We start from the raw sequence: 20,537 nt of genomic DNA, 5'->3' as shown, positions 1-20,537 counted from the left end.
GTTGTCTAGCCTGTAGAGGTCTGTGTGTCCCTCCATGGATATGCCACCCCAGTCAGACCATCACTGACCCACCACCAAACCGGTCATGCTGAACGATGTTACAGGCAGCATAATGTTCTCCACGGCTTCTCCAGACCCTTTCACGTCTGTCACATGTGCTCAGGATGAACCTGCTCTCATCTGTGAAAAGCACAGGGCACCAGTGGTGGACCTGCCAATTCTGGTGTTCTATGGCAAATGCCAATCAAGCTCCACGGGGCCCACTAGAGAACGTCGGGCCCTCAGGACACCCTCATGAAGTCTGTTTCTGATTGTTTGCTCAGAGACATTCATACCAGTGGTCTGCCTGCTGGAGGTCATTTTGTATGCTCTGGCAGTGCTCATCCTGTTCCTTCGGTCCTGCTGATGGGTTAAGGACCTTCTACAGCCCTGTGCAGCTCTTCTAGAGTAACTGCCTGTCTCCTGGAATCTCCTCAGTGCCCTTGAGACTGTGCTGGGAGACACAGCAAGCCTTCTGGCATGGCACATATTGATGTGTCTGCCATCCTGGAGAAATTGGACTACCTGTGCCAGCTCTGTAGGGCAGCGTTTCTCGACCTTTAAGTATTTGCAACCCGAGTTTTCACAACAGTTTTAATCGCGCCCCCTAACATTGTTTTGAACTGTAGATGCATATTTTATTTACCTACTTAACTTTTATCGACATTTATCTAACTCTATATTTATTGTTCTAGTATCAGAATGTAGTTTAAGTTAATTTGTTTTGGTTTCAAAAGATGTTTTTTCATATTTTTGATTCTTGTTTTCTTTTTCACATCTTCGCCCCTTTTGTTACTTCATGCCCCCCTAGGGGGGCCCGCCCCACAGGTTGAGAACCACTGCTGTAGGGTCCAGGTATGGCCTCATGCTACCAGTAGTGACACTGACCACAGCCAAATGCAAAACGAGTGACAAAACAGATGAGGAGGGAAAAATGTCAGTGGCCTCCCTCCATCTGTTAAACCATTCATTTCTGTTTTGGGGGTCGTCTCATTGCTGGCCGGCCAGTGCACCAAAACAGGTGAAACTGATTAACAAGCCCCTCTGCTACTTCACTGACCAGACCAATAGCTCACAAGTTTCATTGACTTGATGCTATACTCGGATTAAAAAGGGTTCCTTTAATTTGTTTGAGCAGTATATTTTAATGTAATATTGTGGTTTTATAAGTCACTACACACATTACTGAAATACACGCAATGATAGTTTTGGATAGCCCCACGTTTCAGTCATTCACAAATGCAGTAGTTTACAAACATCGTATTTTAATTTCTCTTTGAGAAGCATGAAATATAATTGTGTTGAATCTCAACTTATGATTACATTTTTGGTACGTATATACTATTGAGGGAGTTTTTTTTTATTTTATTCAGATGGTCACTTTATTTTAACAAACCATGTAAATAACCTGTTTACTCTTTACCCTCAGATCACATTCTATTAGTTTATCAAGCAGAACTGAATATTTTAATTTTCTACACAATACTGTAATAATTGTACTGTTCACACAGTGAGACACACAAACACACTCATTATGCATACATATTGCAGGTCCCGTCATTGGCTCCCCTGTGGATTGGACTGTTGAATCTACACAATGGCTGTAGATGCTGGGGTTTTTGGCACATTTCGTCCCAGTAGCATGCGAGGTGTCGCCAATGGTTTACGCTGCTCCTCTCCTTCTCCCTGTTCCAGTTTCGGTTCAAGGTTGTCGAGATGACAAAAGTATTTTTTTCTGAGATGTTCAATATGTTGAAAAAATTGCCTGTGGCCAGCATCCAGCGTAATATTTTATCTAAATTCTCCAGTCATCTTTTTGTAGCATTCTAGTTCATTATCATTTCTGACCATGGAATCTCCTATCTCTGTGCAGATCGCATTGTGCACCAAGGATGTGTCATTTGTTTAGACAAACGTGAAGGTCTTCACTGGCCTATTCTGTGTGGCCAGCAGTTAAGATGGTAGCTCTGGCTTGTTTTTCCTTATTGTGCTAAGCATTGTTACCTTCCTCTTGAGGAGCTGCTGTCCCAGTTTGTGTAAAAGTAAGTTATTGCATATGGCGTTGTGGCCATGCAGCTTATGTCATGTCCAGGGCAACCCTCATGCCTTGATTTCTCACAGGAGTTCCTCCATCTGACTTCTCTTTGTTAATGAAATTACATCCTCTGCTCTTCTGTATCTGTGCTTCCCCTTGAGCATGTTATTCATAGCTTTGGACTGGCTTATCATTTTTATGCAGATGATGCTTAGATCTATTTCAGTGTTAAAAGTGACACTTCATCACAGCTTTCTCAGCTCATTATTGCACACATGCATAGTACATTTTAAAAACGTAATCACTTTTATTATTAACGTTTTACTAAACTCTAACTCTGATGTAAACATTCTAATTATATTGTATACTTCATTTCATGAATGCAAACTAAAAAACTATTTTCAATTAACACAGATCTCGATGATTTTAATTTTGTCGACATGTTAAATGGCTCCCACAGACCCGAACACAATGTAAATGTTAATATTAATATTTCACAGAAACTATCTGTATTGTTTAATTTGATGTATGACACGACATGATGGCAGAAACCCTCTGTACTTCACAATGATGCGTATTATTTGGTTTGATTCACTGTTTACCCCTTCTCCTCCTTTTTATCACTTAATTTCTGAACAGGTCCTTGACCCGACGTTACTTTCCGGGCTTTGCCGAGACCTGCCGAAAAACCTTTCAAAAGTAATTTTGTAAAGTCAGTCCTGAAACGAAGGTGACGACACTTCCGAGTCTGTAGCTGCGGTCTACAACTCTACAACTGCGGGTCTAGAACTGCGATGATGTATGGTGCTGTGGCTGTGCAAGTGGATAGTACTGAGATGTGCACATTTTGATCAGCCTAGCACAGCTAACCCAGCCATGGGGGGTGGGGATGAAAAAACCATTGCGTTAATTTTGTGTCGGTTCCACACCCAGATAAGTGGAGAGGGTTACGTCAGGAAGGGCATCTGGTGTAAAATTTTGTCAGATCAACATGCAGGCAACAATGTAAATTTCCATACTGGATCGGTCGAGGCCTGGGTTAACAACGGCTGTCACTAGTACTGTTAACCAACAGGATGCTGAGGGAAATTGGGTTACTGTTGGCCAAAGGAGAAAAAAGAGGGAAAGGCGTGTCCAGCGGCAGGAGGAGAGGAGGAAGTGTAGGAGAGTGGAAGTGAGGGTAGGAACTTTGAACGTCATTAGTATAGGGTGTTCCACATCTAATTATGCAATTTTCATTACACTATAACTTATTAAGTTTATTACATAGAAAATCACCCGAAAAATCCCGGACCATCGAGAAGTGTGCGAACTGCAACATGAAGAATCGTCTTTGCGCCAAACTGGAATCGTCCGCTCATAAATCAAAGTCATCCAGACCATCTGGATCTGCATAATTAGATTTGGACCACCTTGTATGATTGGTAAAGGGAGAGAGTTAGCCAATATGATGGAGACCAGGAGGTATTATATATTGTTTGTGCAGGAGACCATATGGAAGATAAGTAAGGACAGGTGTATCAGAGGCAGGTTCAAATTATTCTATTATAGAGTGGATGGGAAGAGAAATAGGCTAGGGGTTATCCTGAAATATGTCAAGAATGTTTTGGAGGTGAAAAGGAAATTGAAGGAAGGAAAGTGAAGATGTGATGATGAATGTTGTTACTGCATACACCCCACAAGCTGAGAGAGAAGATTTGTGGAGTGAGTTGGATAAAGTGGTGGAGAGTGTACCAAAGAGAGAGAGTGGTGATTGTAGTGGTTTTTAATGGACAAGTTGGTGAAGAGAACAGGAGGGATGAGGAGGTGATGGGTAGGTATTGTGTCAAAGAGAGAAATGTAGAAGGTCAGATTATAAGTGGATTTTGTGAAAACATGGACATGGCTGTGGTAAATACATATTTTAATAAGAAGGAACAACACAGTGTAACATACACAGATGCACACATGTAGATTATATCCTATACAGGAGAGTCGGTCTGAAGAAGATTAGAGACTGCTTAGTGGTGGAAGGGGAGTGCGTACTTAGGCAACATAGAATGGTGGGGTGTAGGATGACATTGGAGATCACGAAGAGGAGGAGAGTGAAGGTAGAGCTAAGGATCAAACTGTTCAATTTGAAAAAGGAAGACTGTAAGGTGGAACTCAGGAAGGAGGTAAGACAGGTACTGTGTGGCAGTGAAGGGTTACCAGATAACTGGGAAACTACAGCAGAAGTGGTAAGAGAGGCAGCAAGAAGGTTGCTTGGTGTGACATCTGGACAGAGAAAGGAGGACAAGGAAACCTGGTGGTAGAATTAGGAAATACAGGAGAATATACAGAGGAGGAGTTTAGAGAAGATGAAGTGGAATAATCAGAGAGATGAAGAAAGCAGACAGGTGTACAAGAAGATGAGGCATAAGGTGAAGAGAGGGGTGGTGAAGGTTAAAAATAAGGTGTATGATGAGTTGTATAAGAGGTTGGACACTAAGGAGGAAGAAAAGGACCTGTATTGATTGGCTAGGCAGAGGGACCAAGTTGGGAAAGATGAACAGGAGGATAGGATGATGAAGGATTATGATGGAAACATATTCACAAACGAAGAGAGTGTGTTGAATAGACGGAAGAGTACCTTGAGAGGTTGATGAATGAAAAGAATAAAAGAGAAATAAAGTTGGATGATGTGGAGATAGTGAACCAGGAAATGCTACGGATTATCAAGGATAAAGTAGGGACAACTATGAAGAGGATGAGGATTGAGAAGGCTATTGGTCCAGATGACATAACTATGGAAGCATGGAGGTGTTTAGGAGAGATGGCAGTGGAGTTTTTAATCAGATTGTTTAATGCAATCTTGGAAAGTGAGGGGACGACTGAGAAGTGGAGAAGAAGTGTACTGGTACCAATTTTTAAGAATAACGGTAATGTGCAGAGCTGTTTTAACTATAGAGGGATACAATTGATCAGCCACAGCATGAGATTATGGGAAAGAGTAGTGGAAGCGAGGTTAAGAAAGGAGGTGATGATTAGTGAGCAGCAGTACAGTTTCATGCCGGAAAACAGCATTACAGATGCAACGTTTGCTCTGAGGGTGCTGATGGAGAAGTATAGTGAATGCAAAAGGAGTTGCATTATCTTTTTGGATTTGGAGAAAGAATATGACAGGATGCCTAGAGGACAGTTGTGGTATTGTATGAGAAAAAGTCGGGAGTGGCAATGAAGTATGTAAGAGTAGTGCAGGATATGTATGAGGGAAGTGTGACAGTGGTGAGGTATCCAGTAGGAGTGACGGATGTGTTCAAGGTGGAGGTGGGATTACATCAGGGATCAGCTCTGAGTTGTTTCTTGTTTGCAATGATGATGAATAGGTTGACGGAGGAGATTAAGCAGGTATCCCTGTGGACTATGATGTTTATGGATGACATTGATTTATTTCTCTCTTTTGTAGCACATAGGTTATTAGCCACAGTCAAGCTATTTTAAATTAAGTGTCTTACTGCTGTCAATAATTGAAATAGTTGTAACTTATACCTTTACTTGTACCTATATAGTGTTTTTCCTGGAGGATTTACAGTAGAACATTTTGGTAGCTGAAAAGATACAAAATTTCAGATCATCATTAGTACCCAACACAAAGAATACATTGGTAAATAGTGGCAGGAGTAAATATCACAATATATACAGTATAAAACAAGAAATTTAAGCCTAATTTTTTTATTTTTCAGGAGTAAAAAAGAAAGCTGTCTTTGTTTATTACAATATGAATCAAAAATACATTAATTGTATTTGAAATTAGAAACTTTTTCAAAACCAGATTAGTGCTGAAACTGCTTCTGTTTTTTCAGTTTTGGCAGATATATGGTAGATTAAATTGCATATAAAAAATATAGGTTTAAACATAGTAAAATATAATATTACATATGACTATGCAATAGGCTGTGTGAAATGTAAAAGTGTCGATTTAGGCTACATCCACGCTACAACATTTTCCTTTAAAAACAATGACAATTAGTTTCTGTTTTTGCCTTTCATCCACAATACCCGTAATTTTTAATCCCCAAAAATGGAGACTTTTGAAAACATCCTCCAGATCCAAATACTTCTAAAAACATCATCTTGGCATTGAAATGTGCATAAGTGAAAACAGACATTTGAAAATGCAAACTGTAATCATACTGTGCATGTCCATTCTCTGATTGGTTCATGCTCATTACATCTCATTCCCCGAATGACCCTTCTTCATGGACGAAAACCATATTCCAGCAAAGTTGATGCAGAGGAGTTGCTTTCCATGTTCTCAATTGTCTTTCTTACCTGTATGTGCCTGAATTGCATTTGTACAGTCTGAATGTTGAATACATGAGCTAAAGGCAAATAATTTACTGGTTCCTAGAGTTTTGTGATAAACACTATGGCTGGTGATGTAACTATCGCTTCAAGGAAGGCACATGCCCAGGGTGGTAAATGGCATTGTCATCTGCATTTTTGGTTGTTTAAGTGTGGGTGGAGATACTTTTACAAATGATGTGAAAGCACTAATGTGGATGGTGATTGGTTTTAATAAAAAGATTATTTTTTTAAATGAACATATAGTAATGTGGACAGAGCCTTATGAGTAGTAGTTGACTTGTCATGCTCCAGACATGGAGCTGATTATAAGAAGGCAAATGGGATATTGGATTGCATAGTATGCTAAGTCCAGCACAACTCAATGGGGGTTATTCTTAAGCTATACAATGATTTTGTGAGTCCTTATCTGAAATATTCTGTGCATTTTTGGTCTCTGTGTTATAAAAAAAGTCCAGTAAAGAGTGAATAGCCTCATTTTTGGGACTGTGGTGGATCAGCTATGAGGAAAAGTTGAGAAGCTGGTAAAACCAAATATTCACTTTCAAGTTAGCTTATGGTTCTAAATTTTTTCCTAGTACAAGCAGGTGGGGCAGTGCCCTAACACCCATAATGGACGAAGCACCATTGTCCACAACTATGAGACATGCAACAATGATTTCTGCATTAAAATCTGCAAAACCTCTCAAAACTTTGTCCTTATGAATGTCAATGCGCATTAACTCTCTGGTTAAACTTGAACTTCTACTTAGTGAGATAATGTTAGTTGGGCTACTTTACAAGTGAATTTTTGAACCCAAGTGTCGAAAAAAACACATTCTTTTTTTAAACAGTTTTTTTTTCTTCAGGGTAAGATAATGCAACTTCAAGCCTGGAAACCTCCCTCCAGCTTTGAGAAGTTAAGCAATATTGCTATTTGTAGACTTACATAAAATGCTCACAGAGTATACGTTCAAATTTCAAATTTAGAATTTTCCTACACATTTTACTGTATAAAAGATTAGACTGATGTTCTGTATTTGGAGAAATATATATATTTTGAAGTTCTAACCTGTATAGGCATTTTATGTAAACATTTCATGGCTTGTGTGGACTTCACACCATCTCCCTGTATTTCTAAGTGACTTTTTCTCTGAGAAGCTTATATCTCAAAGCCCCGCATGGTGTTTATCTTTAAATCAGCTCCGTATGAGTGAGTGAGGCTCTATTCAAGAGATATTGTCTTTGAACACACTCAGGGCTCTTGTCCTTCATCCAATGCTGCTGGTTTAGATTAAGCAGCTCTGAGAATAGATGTATTACATGAGCTTGAATATGTCAGTTAGTAAAGCTGAAATCAGAAGTGCTCAGTACTAAGAAGAACAGCATAAGAAAAAACTTTCTGATTTTTTTATTCTTTGACTCTTTATTACATACATCAAATTATAAGTGATAAGCAGATGTTAATTACAGAAATACTGCATGAGGCATGGAAGCCAAAACACTAATAGAATATATATGGTGCGTAAATACATAATTGTAAACCCCTTATAAGATTAGTTTTTATTGTTGTAATAGGCTACTTCATTTGGTTAAATTGTGGATTTGTCCTCTGACATCCTCTTTTACTTTGCACAACTTCTTTTTGTCACTCTGCATCAAAGTCTTCTTCATAAAGCTTCTCATTAGCAAATTGAGACGGCACTCTAAAAAAAGGAACAAAAATCAGGTTATCTGTCTGATAGGATGAAGTTTCCACCGTCGTCATCATTGTTTGCTTTCTGTTTGCCTGTTGAAATTCATATTAGAAACACACTGAGCTGGACTTATGAGGACATCTCATCCACATATCCTCACATCTAAAGTTTTTATTTGACTCTTTAGCTAACCAAATGCTTTTTGAGAAACAGCAGCTGTTTTTAAAACAGAGAGGGATAATATTTTCAAATTTGGAATTTAATTGTGGCGCAGTGGTAGCACTGCTGCCTCGCAGTTAGGAGACCCGGATTCGCTTCCCGGGTCCTCCCTGCATGGAGTTTGCATGTTCTCCCGTGTCTGCATGGGTTTCCTCCGGCGCCTCGGTTTCCTCCTACAGTCCAAAGACATGCAGGTTAGGTGCATTGGTGATTCTAAATTGGCCCTAGTGTGTGCTTGGTGTGTGGGTGTGTGCGTCCTGTGGTGGGTTGGCGCCCTGCACAGGATTGGTTCCTGCCTTGTGCCCTGTGTTAGCTGGGATTGGCTCCAGCAGACCCCGTGACCCTGTAGTTAGGATATAGCGGGTTGGATAATGGATGGATGGAATTTAATTGAGTATAAGTGTATGCCAAAGAGATTTTTTTGTGGGAATAATTAAGAATGATTTGATAACTTTATAAAGCTTGTACCTCCAGCACATCTCTAGCAGCGAAAAGGAAAAAAAAAGTCCTTAGACCTTCATGGATAGTATTGCTACCAGACAGACCTTGCTTTATTTTACATGCATTTTTTATTCTTCATTTTCATTTATACCAAGTCATCCTTATGTGTTGTGTTATAGACACCTCGGCGATGGAAACCATATTGTCATGATAAAAATGTTTTGTTTAATTGACCTAAAATTTTTTAAATTCTTTTTCAAAATTTGAATTTTTGATGTTCATGAAAAAAAAACTTACCTTTCATTAAAACGCTTCTTTCCTGAAAAAGAAAGTGACCAAAGCCATTATTAATAAACTGTGGAAGAGGTAGCTTATGACATTGAATATAAAGTCATTCATTCACACTTCTAAAACATTGTTTTCCAGTGGATAATTGGTTGACTTGAATGCGATTTCGAATTGGACAGTGGAAAACTTTAACTATTCTTTGCAAATTGGCACTGAAATGCTATCCAAAGTATTCAGCCATGTTTGATGTGTTGGATTTAGTCCTTCAAAGGATACCATCAGCTGAATCTGCGGGGGAATAATTAGAAGGTCTATTTGATCTGATCTGTATGGAAGTAATTTTGGGATACAAGATGCTTTTTACTGTAAGTGCAACTGGTGGAGATCAATGATTGACTTTTTAGTTATGTTGTCTGATCAGAGGAAGTATGTTCTGGACACTCCAGTGAAGAAAGGAGCTGCCAACTGATCACCACTTGGTAGGGAGCTGGCTCAGATCAATGGAGCACCAGTTTGGCACATCTAAAACATCACCCAAATAGTGAGGGTTTGCTGGGAATGAATAATAGATGATTCTGTTCAGAATGAGCTCAGCCCCTGCCTCTCCAGCATCTTGAAAGAGGTCAAGAATATTTTGAATTTTTGTCAAGACTTCATTTATGGAGTTATCTGAAAGGAACTGTGTCCAAATAGTGTTTGTTGTACGTTTAGCAAGTTTGCAAAATGTTTGTGGACAGCAGCAGTAACTGAACTGTCAAGCTGAAGGAAATGGTCTCTTATGCAATATTAGTAGGTGGAACCCATATTTGACTGAGGGGTAGTGGCATGCTAAAAATATGGAAGCTTCAACAAGGTCTGACATGGGTGAAGCTTGGTGAGGCCATAGACATTGGTTTTTGGACAGCTGTAAACCATTTTAGATAAAGTAGTTGGGATATCACTCCGTCATCTCAGTAAGTATGTACTAACACTGACCTTAACTAGGAATATTATTAAAAGGTGGAAGTAGCACTTTGAGGATCTCCTAAACCCAATAAATAAGTCCTACTTGGAGGAGGCAGTGCCAGAGGCATCGCATGGTGCTGGGCCCTTTTCTGTGACTAAGGTTTGAAAAGCCTTCGATAATTAAAAAAGCTCTGGATGAAAGCATTGAATATTGTGGGGGTATTGTGCCTTACACACATCTTCATTGTTGAGTGGAATGCAAGATCATTGACTTGGGACAGGCAGACTTGAGTCAAGAATGTGTGTTTTGGGTACGAGGGATTACACTTCTCAGCCTCCTGGGAAAGCATATGTTTGGGTACTGAATCAGAAAATCCATGCTATAATTGAACCTCATATTCTGGAGAAGCAATTTGGATATATTCTGGCTGTGGAACAGTGAAGTGAACCAATGTAAATGTGCTTTGCATATTTGGAAAAGCTTAAGACCTTGTACCCAGCAATATTTTATGGAAGGTGTTTGTGAGAGTGTGGAGATCCAGAGCAGCCACTGTATGCCCGTTTGTCTCTGCATTTATAGAGCAGGATTTACATTTGTCACGCATGCTTTTAAGTCAAAACTATTCAAGGATATCACAGCGTAGCCAAGGTTTGGAAGGTTTGAGAACATAAGTGTCTCATCCCATATGTTTGAAAATGCTATTTTCCTTTTGGCCTCATGAGACTGTACTCTATGGCATGCACTGCTGCAACAGTTCTTAACTCATTTCGATGTACCTAGTATGAGAAATAGCACATTGAAATCTGATGTTGTGGTCTTTTCCTGGTAAAGGGTGACTTGTTGTTCACTTCATACCTGCAGTGAACTTCCTCAGGTGGAGGGGTTCATGATTGTGGCTCAATAATAGCACTTGTCTTCATACTGTACTGGTGTTTTGTGATGAAGTGGGAGCTTGGTGTGCTGACTTAGTCAGTTTTCAGCCCCCATTATCACTAATGGTCAAGAATTCTGAGTAAAGACAGCCAAATAATATTGCAAGTGCATGCAATCAAAATGAGGATCCTGTGCAGGGTTGCTGGGTTCCCTTTCTATGATAGGGTAACCTTTAAAATCTGACTGTGATTAAACAAGCAGTGGAGGCCCATAAAAATTGAATAACGCACAGAAAGCTTTCAAAGCTCATATTTTTAAATAATGCATCTGCACAGTCTTGTTCATATTAACTGAGAATATCTGAGAACATATTGTAACAATAATTGAATTCTGTAAAGCCAAACAATAAAATCATTTGACAAGGACTTACTTTTTCTGTATATCATCAACAGAAGAAGTGTCACAGACGAACACACAAGAGTGGCGGCGGTTCCTCCAATGACAGAGAGGGTCATGAACTTGACAGGAGAAATTTCACTTTGAGCTGAAAATAAGAACATATGAAAGATAACTTCAGATTGGAACATTAAGGTATAATGCAAAATGAAATACAAAAACACTTTCTCGAGAAAAATAGTACAAGGCATAAACATTTTTGGTGCTTTTGAAACATTAAGGGGGGAATTTGTAGAATTGCTGAGAGGCCAATGGCTATTGTTTTTTTAATTTTCTACAAGGTAATAAATGAGAATAAGACCGTTGCACACCTACCAGAAGTGAATGATTGTTCATACTTCTGGCATGTGGGTACTGGCAAAGACCATTTTCCAGATACTGTGCACTCTGTGACATCATTCCCAATTAGATGAAAGCCTTCTTTGCATTCAAATGTACAGAGGGTGCTGTTGGTAAAGTTTCCAAAAGGATGAGAGCAAGTCACGGTGCCATGATCAAGTGTCTTCAGAATGCTGCACGTTACAGCTGTAAAGCAGAAGAAAGCAGACAGTAAGAGATATTGTTGTGTAAAAGGAAAAGATCCAGGAAGATGCAACACAGTTACTTAGACCTTTATTTTTCAATGTACTCAATACCATTCATCCAATCATTTTCTTAACTTGCTTTTTTCCTTTACAGATTCATATATAACTAACTAGGGTTTAGTTCAGCAGCAACAGCTTTAAGAAATAGTTTGCTTTGCATTTTTTCATAATATTCTTGACTTTAATTATTTCTAACTTGCATTTATTTTATTATTTTATTTACTGGGTTGTTTTATTTTATTTCATTTATTTTTTACTCAAAACATTCTTTCCATGTTGGTATAAGGGAGTAATTGTGTTTGAGATGTAAGCAATTAATTTAAGTTCTTCAAACTGTCTACCCTTGTGCATTTGTAGTGGACAATGTCTAAGCACCTCCACAAAGAGAACACCACAAGTAGGAAACAAATCTGGATCCAAATTGCTTTAACAGTAATTGGACATGACATTCATATCAAAACTGAAGTTTAATCTGAAAATGGCCGGGAAGTAAATCCTCTCTTTTAACATTCAGTGTTGTTGACACTTCTGTCTGCTAATCATAAGAATATGAACACAATTGTTTCCCACTGCAGTCCAAACACATGCAGGTTAAGTGAAGCGGTGTTGCTAAACTTGTGTGTGTGTGTGTGTGTGTGTGTGCATGTCCTTCAATGGACTGGCTCCCTGTCTAGGGGCCTCCATTATAAACCTTTGCATGGATTTGAGTGTGTAAATATCTGTATGGCAAAAAACAGGAACATGCGCAAGTCAAAAAAAATCATATTTATAAAACCTGGCATATGCATCTTTCTAGTCAATTTACCCTTTATAAATGACAATCAACCTAGTAAATATATGTATGGGAATGCAGTTTGAGCAATGACATCTATATATGGAGTATGCTAATCAACTTCATACATCTGATACTTCATTCCGTCTGATCAACACACTCTCCTCACTTGTATGTTTCCTTCTTTATCCTTTATAATCCTAACCTCCTACACATCTTTCCCAGGTTGGTACAGGTCCTTTTCTCCCTCCTTAGTGTCCAGCTTCTCATACAGCTTATCAGACGCCTTTTCTTTAGCCTTCACCACCTCACTCTTCATGTTGTGGCTTATCTCCTTGTACTCCAGTCTGCTTTCTGAATCTCTGACTATCCCACTGCTTCTTTGACAACCTCTTCTTCTGTATACTCTCCCGTATTTCCCCATTCTACCACCAGGTTTCCTTTTTCTCCTTCCTCTCTCCAGATGTCCCATCAAGCATCCTTCTAACTGTCATCCTTACTACTTTTGCTTTAGTTGCCCAGCTACCTCATAACTCTTCACTGCCACGCAGAGCTTGTCTTACCTCCTCCCTAAACTTAACCTTATAGTCTTCCTTTTTCAACTTCCACTATTTAATCATTGGCTCTGCCCTCACTCTCCCCTGTTCTTGATATCCAATATCATGCTACCGACCACTACACTATGCTGCATAACTACACTTTCCCCTGCCACCACTTTGCAGTCTCCAATCTCCTTCAGACTGATTCTCCTGCATAGGATATAACTTACCTGCATTTTCCTCCACTCCTGTATGTTACCCTGTGTTGCTCCCTCTTCTTAAAATAAGTATTCACCACAGCCATGTCCATCTTTTTTGTAAAATCCACTACCATCTGACTTGCATTCCTCTTCTTGACACCATACCTACTCATTACCTCCTCATCTCCTCTATTACCTTCAACATGTCCGTTGAAATCCGCTCCAATCACCACTCTCTCTTCCTTGGGTACACTCTCAACCACTTCATTCAACTCCCTCTAGAAATCTTCTTTCTCATTCATGGCACACCCAACTTGTGAGACATATGCACTAACAACATTCATCATCACACCTTCAATTTCCAACTTCATAATCATCACTCTGTCTGACACTCTCTTTCACCACCAAAACACTCTTGACATACTGTTCTTTCAAAATAAAACCCCTACCCCATTTCTCCTCCCATTCAAACCATGACAGAACAATTTGATACACCTGGCCTTACTCCCCTTCCATCTGGTGTCTTGAATGCACAATATATCAACCTTTCTTATCTCCATTGTATCAGCTAACTCTCTCCCCTTACCAGTCATACTGTCAACATTCAAAGTTCCTACCCTCTCTTCCATTTTCTTTACCTTTGTCTTCTCCATCTGATTTTGGACTTCCTTCCCCCCTCTTTTCCTCCTTCAGCCAACAGTATCCCAATTTCCACCAGCACCCTGTTGGCTAACAGTACTGGTGGTGGACATTGTTAACCCCACTGATCTGGTATGGAAATCTGTATTGTTGTCCGCATATTGATCTGAAAACACTTTACATTTATCTGGGCTCGGAACCGGCATGAAGAAACACACTGGTTTGTGCATCCCCTGTAGCTACTTTAAAAATCCATTTATCCAATTTCTAGTGGATACTCTCAGTGACAAGCCAGAAATCGGATCAATTCTAATTTTAAATAAGACTGGTAAGCTGTAAATACTGTAAGTTCAGAAAAGAAAAAAAGAAAAACAGTGAGAAATACAGAGCTTCTGTAAAATGGCTGATGCTTGAACAGCACCTAAAAGTAGAATTATACCTGCAACTTATCATTTGGCTGTATTTCCCTACATGATCAAGGGTGTCCTCACTTCTCATTTCCTCCAAAATGCTGCGTATGCATGGGTCAGAGTTGCTATAAGTATACACATGTTTCCCCATAAACGTTTCCTCTATAAATCCTCATATTGCATGAAAAATTGTGCTTGCACATTTCAAGCCTCTTTTTGTGCATATGCCAGCTTTATAAATGAGGCCCATGGTATTGTTCCTGCCTTGTACACAATGATTGCTGATATCAGCCCAAAATACCCCACAACTATGCCCTGGATAAGCACGTTAAGGAAATGGATGAAGATAAGAACTCGCAGTCAAATACTGAAGAAGTAATAAGTGAAAAGGGGTCTAGACTGGCTGTAAGGATTGTTTTTACCCTCATTCTCACAGGGGACAAACCTGAATTCATGTTCTACAGGTGGCACAACTTTTTACAAAAGATCTAGCAATATGAAATGATCCACACCACACAGAGAACTTGGAGGGCTCAAAGCTTAAAGCTTTTCTCTAGTATGTCTGCTGAAAATATCGTTCTCTGTTTTAATGTGTTACTGCGATATCTGTTATAGATATGTCTAGAATATAAATTCCATCTCACTATAACAACGGATGGAAGATGTGTTATGCTTAAATCGTTTTTACTCATTTGCTTTTTATTTCTTATTATTATTGTCCTGGATGATTTCATATTTCACAAGCCTTTTATTGATTCTCTTATTATTTTACATGCACAAAACATTCTTTCGACCTTTGCACACTGGCACTTCTGCAGAGAATTTACCATTTGCCCCATTCTGTTCCATTTAAAAACAACCCTTTTTCACATTCAAAGATAAATACAGAGCCACAACTGAAGCTTCCAAAATGATGAATGCAATCCATACTACTGAGGCTTTATCAGTGATTCATGGTGAAGTAAAAGAACTGCTACACCATGTTACCTTTACATATCTGATTTTGTCTTTAGTGAAATGGGTGGGCTCTGTGTGCATGACATCTGACAACAAATGACTGCTCATCCAAGAAGTACAATGCATAGAATGTACCAACCAGGAATAAGGAATGCTGGTGTTTTGAACCACATAAATAAAAGAGAAGCTTGTCTTTCTGAGGCCTCATGTTTTACATACTGAAAGAAAATAGAAAAGAGAAAAAAAGGACAGAGACAGAGGATGAACTTATCATTAACCTGTTAAACTGTTAGCACTTTTGTGCAGCGCTTGCTCCATTAGGCAGCACAGGTTCTTTGGACCTTACAAACAGAGTAAAAACTCAACTGTCTGATGTCCTGTGTTTTATATACCATGACAGAATGGAAATACAGAGAAAAGGGGCCAAGATTTCTTCTGAACTCACTGCAGCTGTTAACCCTTCATTCATCACCAGCTTGCTAATTGGATGTCAGAAAACTGGGCAAGCACAACGACTGTGGAAGATCAGTGCTCGGTCAATAAAGTAGACACAGGTAGTGATTTTCAGTTGTGTAAACTGACATGGTCCAGCAACAAGATGAGGGATTGTGGTCACCAAATCTGACATACTCCATAACTAGAATCTGTGTAATGTGAGATCAGTTTAAGAGAAAGAAACAATATTTAAGTTGACTAGTTGCACCAGAAGCTAAATGTTTTACTCTTAAAAGAAACAAAGAGTATTTGTTAAATTGCTAAAACAATAAAGTTTGATGTAGTAAATGTAATGGGTTTGAGTACACAGTTTGAGATCTGAAACTTGAAAGTACATCTTATGAAAAGGACTTAGAAGTCAAAATGGACTCATCACTATCTACATCCAGACAGTGTACAGAAGTGTTCATAAAGCTAATAGGATGTTAGGTTAGTTATGCTTAAATTCTATAACACACTAGGGAAGCTTCACTTGGAGTACTTGGAGTTTTGGTCTCCATATTAGAAAAAAGATATAGCTGCACTAGAGGAAGCCCAGAGAAGAGCAACTAAGGTGATTCCAGAACTAAGGGGTATGAACTATGAGGAGCTATCAAAGGAGTTTAATATTTTCAGTTTAATAAAACAGAGATTAAGAAGGGGCATGATTGAAGTGTTTAAAATTGGGAAAGGAATTAGTACAGCAGACACCAGTAATTACTTTAAAATAAATTCTACAACAAGGAAATGGGGACATGGATGGAAACTTGTTATGGGCAGATTTCACACAAATGTTATAAAGTTTTTCTACATGCAATGAACCATAGACACATGGAATAAATTACCAAGTGGTATGATGAAGAGTAGGACTTTAGTTACCTTCATATCTCAACTTTATGTTATTTTGGACAATCTTAAACAATATTTAGATAAGACCAATGGAGGAGGTGATGGGTTGACAGCTGCCTGTGTCATTTAGTATCCTGGACAAAAGTAATCCCGGGAAGTTGTTTGCATAAACCCTCTTCAAATCCAGAGGATATTTGAGTTTGGGGCTTGGAGAAGAGTTGGGGATAAATATTTGATTAGTGGAAGGAAAAGAGGCCAGAGTGAAGGAAAGTAACAGTAATGAGTGATGGGTATGAGGAATACATTGGTGACTGGGCAAACACCTACTGTTAGCATGTAATTGTAAACTGCAAGGATGGTTGTTCTGTCTCCACTACTAATCTATAAATGATCGTAAACAAGTTACTGAAACTGTTTGAAGTCCAAGAGTAAAAACTGGAACAACTGTATTTGTAAAGCACTTAAAAATACGGTATGTTCACTACAGAAATGGGCTAGATAAATAATGGGTTCTTTAAATGTATCCTCTGATTGGCAGGAAGTAAAAAGTAAATGTTCTACAAAATCATCTGAAAGTAAATTGGCTCATAAAAGCGAAGTTTTTTGTGCTTGTTTGGCATTGAAATAAATAAAACATTGTCCCACCTTGGCACTCAGGCTGCAGATTAGACCATTTTCCAGATTCTGTGCAGTGCACAGTTCCATTGCCTTTTCTGATGAAGCCTTTGTTGCATGCAAAGTCACAGCTGGAGCTGTAGCTAAAGTTTCCAAATGGATGAGAACATTTCATGCTGCCATGATTAGGAGTGGTTAGACTTGTACACTCTGACACTATCAAATAAAGACAAATCAGAAACATTCATTACTAAGCCTCTATAATGCAGGGATTGTAAAGACTGCAACAGCTTTAAGGATTCACACCATAAGTCAAAGCACAGACTAAAACCTGAAACTACTGAGCAGCCTTACAGGATCACACATTCACAAGTGCAATTTAGTAAAATTTGCAAAGTGTGACATCAAGGCTTCTGTCTTGGACTTCTTGCTGTTTTGACATTTTGTCACTAAAACAGATAATGTGTTACATTCATCTTCCTACAGCAAATATTTATTTAATTTTTTAGTTTAAATATCTTTATTGAGATTTTTAAGTGTTGCTTTAACATTTGATGTGCTTTCATTAATGACTTGATGACCTCTGCATGTTCTGAACACTGTTACTTTCAGCAGTAATCAGCATAATAATGTTATATGGGGGAAATACACTGTAGCTCCTTAAAGAGCTTCTTTCTTTTCTTATAATGTAAACATGCTATCCTGTGAATCAAATTTTCACAGGGCTCTGAATTTTTCACCGCTCAGACCCTCCGCAGAATTCACCACTGATGCGCACATGCCCAGTACAGTTTATGGTCTGCATCATATGCGTTTTCAGGCATTTCAGTACAGCCAGGGATCCTTTCAAAAATGAATGTGAAAACTCCAGTGTGGACAGATAATTGTTTTTGTTTAAATCTCAGTTTTTAAATGATAATGTGATAGGGTGCACATACCCAAAGACAGAATTGTTTTGATGTGCATTTGCATGCAGTATGAAGAGCACCTACTGTTGATGTCACATCTGTCTATCTGTCATTATGAAAAAACTCCAGTCCCATTGGACCAATCTATTGAAATCTTTACTTTATTTCATAGGAAAGTTTATTTCTGTTGAGATCTCACAAAAAGAGCTTGCTGTACATATTTTTGAAATTTCAAAACCTGCCATGATGAATTTTCAAATTTGTCTGATAAGTGCTAGTGACGACCAAACAGATGAACAATAAAAGTTGGTGAAATACTCGAAGAGTCTTGGCAATGACAGAGGTTTGTGCCTAATACTGCACATAGAAGCATTGGCAGTGACGTCTGTGAATCTCTGCAACACAAACTCACTTCTCCTGCTGCTTGAAGTTGTGCCAGTCTATGTCAGATAAATTATCTTTGTGGCCATAAAAGTAAAAAATGCAAGTAAGGAAAGCAAAATCTCACTCAACTTATTCTAAAAATGAATGAAAATAACAGTAGATATAAGTTATGTAAGCCTGGCTCTGTAAGTACCGAGTATTTAAACATATACTTAGAGTTTACATTGCATATAAAACAACCCATTGGCAGCATTATTGGAAAATTGTAAAGATTTGGTATTTCTTTAAAACTAAAATTTATTAGGGAAGTGTAAAAACTATTTGCCATCCATTATAGTCTATTGCAGCAAACAATTTTAGTTTGAGACTTCAACAGAGATTTAAACTCTCCATGATTTTATGCTTAAGAAATATGAACTACAATAAGCCATAGACTATTCTCAAACAACAATTAGCAATCGTATAAAAAATGCAATTTTTAAATGCCTTGAGTTGTTGCCTTTGATAGTTTTTTTTTTTTTTTTCCAATACCAAGCCTATAGCCTCCATTTTTATCTTCATGTTACTATGAAATGCTATTACCAATCATGTGTTTTATGTTTTTTACTAACACATGTAATTACATTTTAATATTATTGTTTTTGAATTTTAATTACTGTTAAAATAATATTTAATATACAGTAATGTGAAATCTGTCTCTTTGATGAAGTAAACAAAACAATTTAAAAATGCTCCTACTTTCAAAACAGTTGCCTAAGTCCCTGAATTCAACTTGTTTTGTTTTAATTGAAATGATTTCTTTGATAGCATCTTCAGTGTTAACTGAATTTTTAATATGTAAACATTCTTTTTGGTGAATGAGTTAAACATTTATCCCACCTTGGCATGCCGGTGTCTGGCCAGACCACTCTCCAAATTCTGTGCATCGCAGTGTTTTAGCACCTTTTCTGATGAAGCCTTCATTGCAATCAAAATTACAGCTGGAGTTATAGCTAAAGTTTCCAAATGGATGAGAGCAGTTCATGCGCCCATGTGCAAGTGTTGTTTGACTGGTGCATGTTGATACTATCAAATAAAGAAAAGAAAGGAAGAAACAAACATTACCAAACTTGTATAAGGGAAGGAACTGACAGACTCCAACAGTTTAAAGGATCCATGCTGTAAATCAAAGTGCTATTCCTCTAAAGGGCTGCTCTCACATTACAGGGTAACAGCACAGCTTTATATTTAGACTAGCTCCAGAACCCATCAGAATATACATCAATCCAACATTCAACCTGTTTAATTCACTTTAGGGTCACAGGGGCAGAGGCCTCTCACGGCAGTATGGAGTTCAAGGCAAGATCCAACCATGAATAAGGCACATAGACTCACTCTTATGGAGCAAATTAGGGACTGCCAGCCTAAACTCACCTAAAGTGTGTGTGATTGGGATGTAGGAGGAACACTGGACCACCTCAAGGAAAAAAACTCTACAGGTTCAGGGAGAATGTGTTGTGAGTAGGCCTGAGTTAGAAGTCTTCAGTTATGAGGCAGCAGTGCTAACCACTGTGCCACAGCGTTGTCCTGATATAATAGTAAGTTGCAGTTCTCACGTTTAGTTAAACATTAAATTAGTATGCTTAAAGTTTAAAGTAGTACTGAGAGAATTTATGTGAAATTGACATCTGCCTATGATATTTAGTACCCTACCTAATCTATACTAATAAAAGGCAAAGCCCTCACTGACTCACTGACTGACTCACTGACTCATCACTAATTCTCCAACTTCCCGTATTGGTAGAAGGCTGAAATTTGGCAGGCTCATTCCTTACAGCTTCCTTACAAAAGTTGGGCAGGTTTCATTTCGAAATTCTACGCGTAATGGTCATAACTAGAAGCTATTTTTCTCCATTTACTGTAATGGA

General features: G+C 38.5%; 1 protein-coding gene across 2 annotated transcripts in view; it reads right to left on the bottom strand.

The window, feature by feature from the left end:
• Nucleotides 1-7,790: 7,790 nt before the first annotated feature.
• LOC120515096 (E-selectin-like) overlaps nucleotides 7,791-20,537 on the bottom strand; it is a 42,253-nt gene continuing 29,506 nt past the window's right edge. For both annotated transcript variants that reach the window (XM_039735820.1, XM_039735821.1), the window contains 6 exons: nucleotides 19,510-19,695; nucleotides 17,369-17,554; nucleotides 11,615-11,824; nucleotides 11,274-11,387; nucleotides 9,034-9,055; nucleotides 7,791-8,085 (listed from right to left, as the gene is read on the bottom strand). In XM_039735820.1, coding sequence (XP_039591754.1) covers nucleotides 8,028-8,085; nucleotides 9,034-9,055; nucleotides 11,274-11,387; nucleotides 11,615-11,824; nucleotides 17,369-17,554; nucleotides 19,510-19,695 — 776 coding nt within the window. In that variant the 3' untranslated portion in view covers nucleotides 7,791-8,027. The remainder of the gene's footprint in view (nucleotides 8,086-9,033; nucleotides 9,056-11,273; nucleotides 11,388-11,614; nucleotides 11,825-17,368; nucleotides 17,555-19,509; nucleotides 19,696-20,537) is intronic.

Source organism: Polypterus senegalus, chromosome 14 (assembly GCF_016835505.1).
Source record: "Polypterus senegalus isolate Bchr_013 chromosome 14, ASM1683550v1, whole genome shotgun sequence".
NCBI lineage: Eukaryota > Metazoa > Chordata > Cladistia > Polypteriformes > Polypteridae > Polypterus > Polypterus senegalus.
The sequence above is the reverse complement of the archived record's forward strand: the minus strand, read 5'-3'. Positions and strand labels throughout refer to the sequence as shown.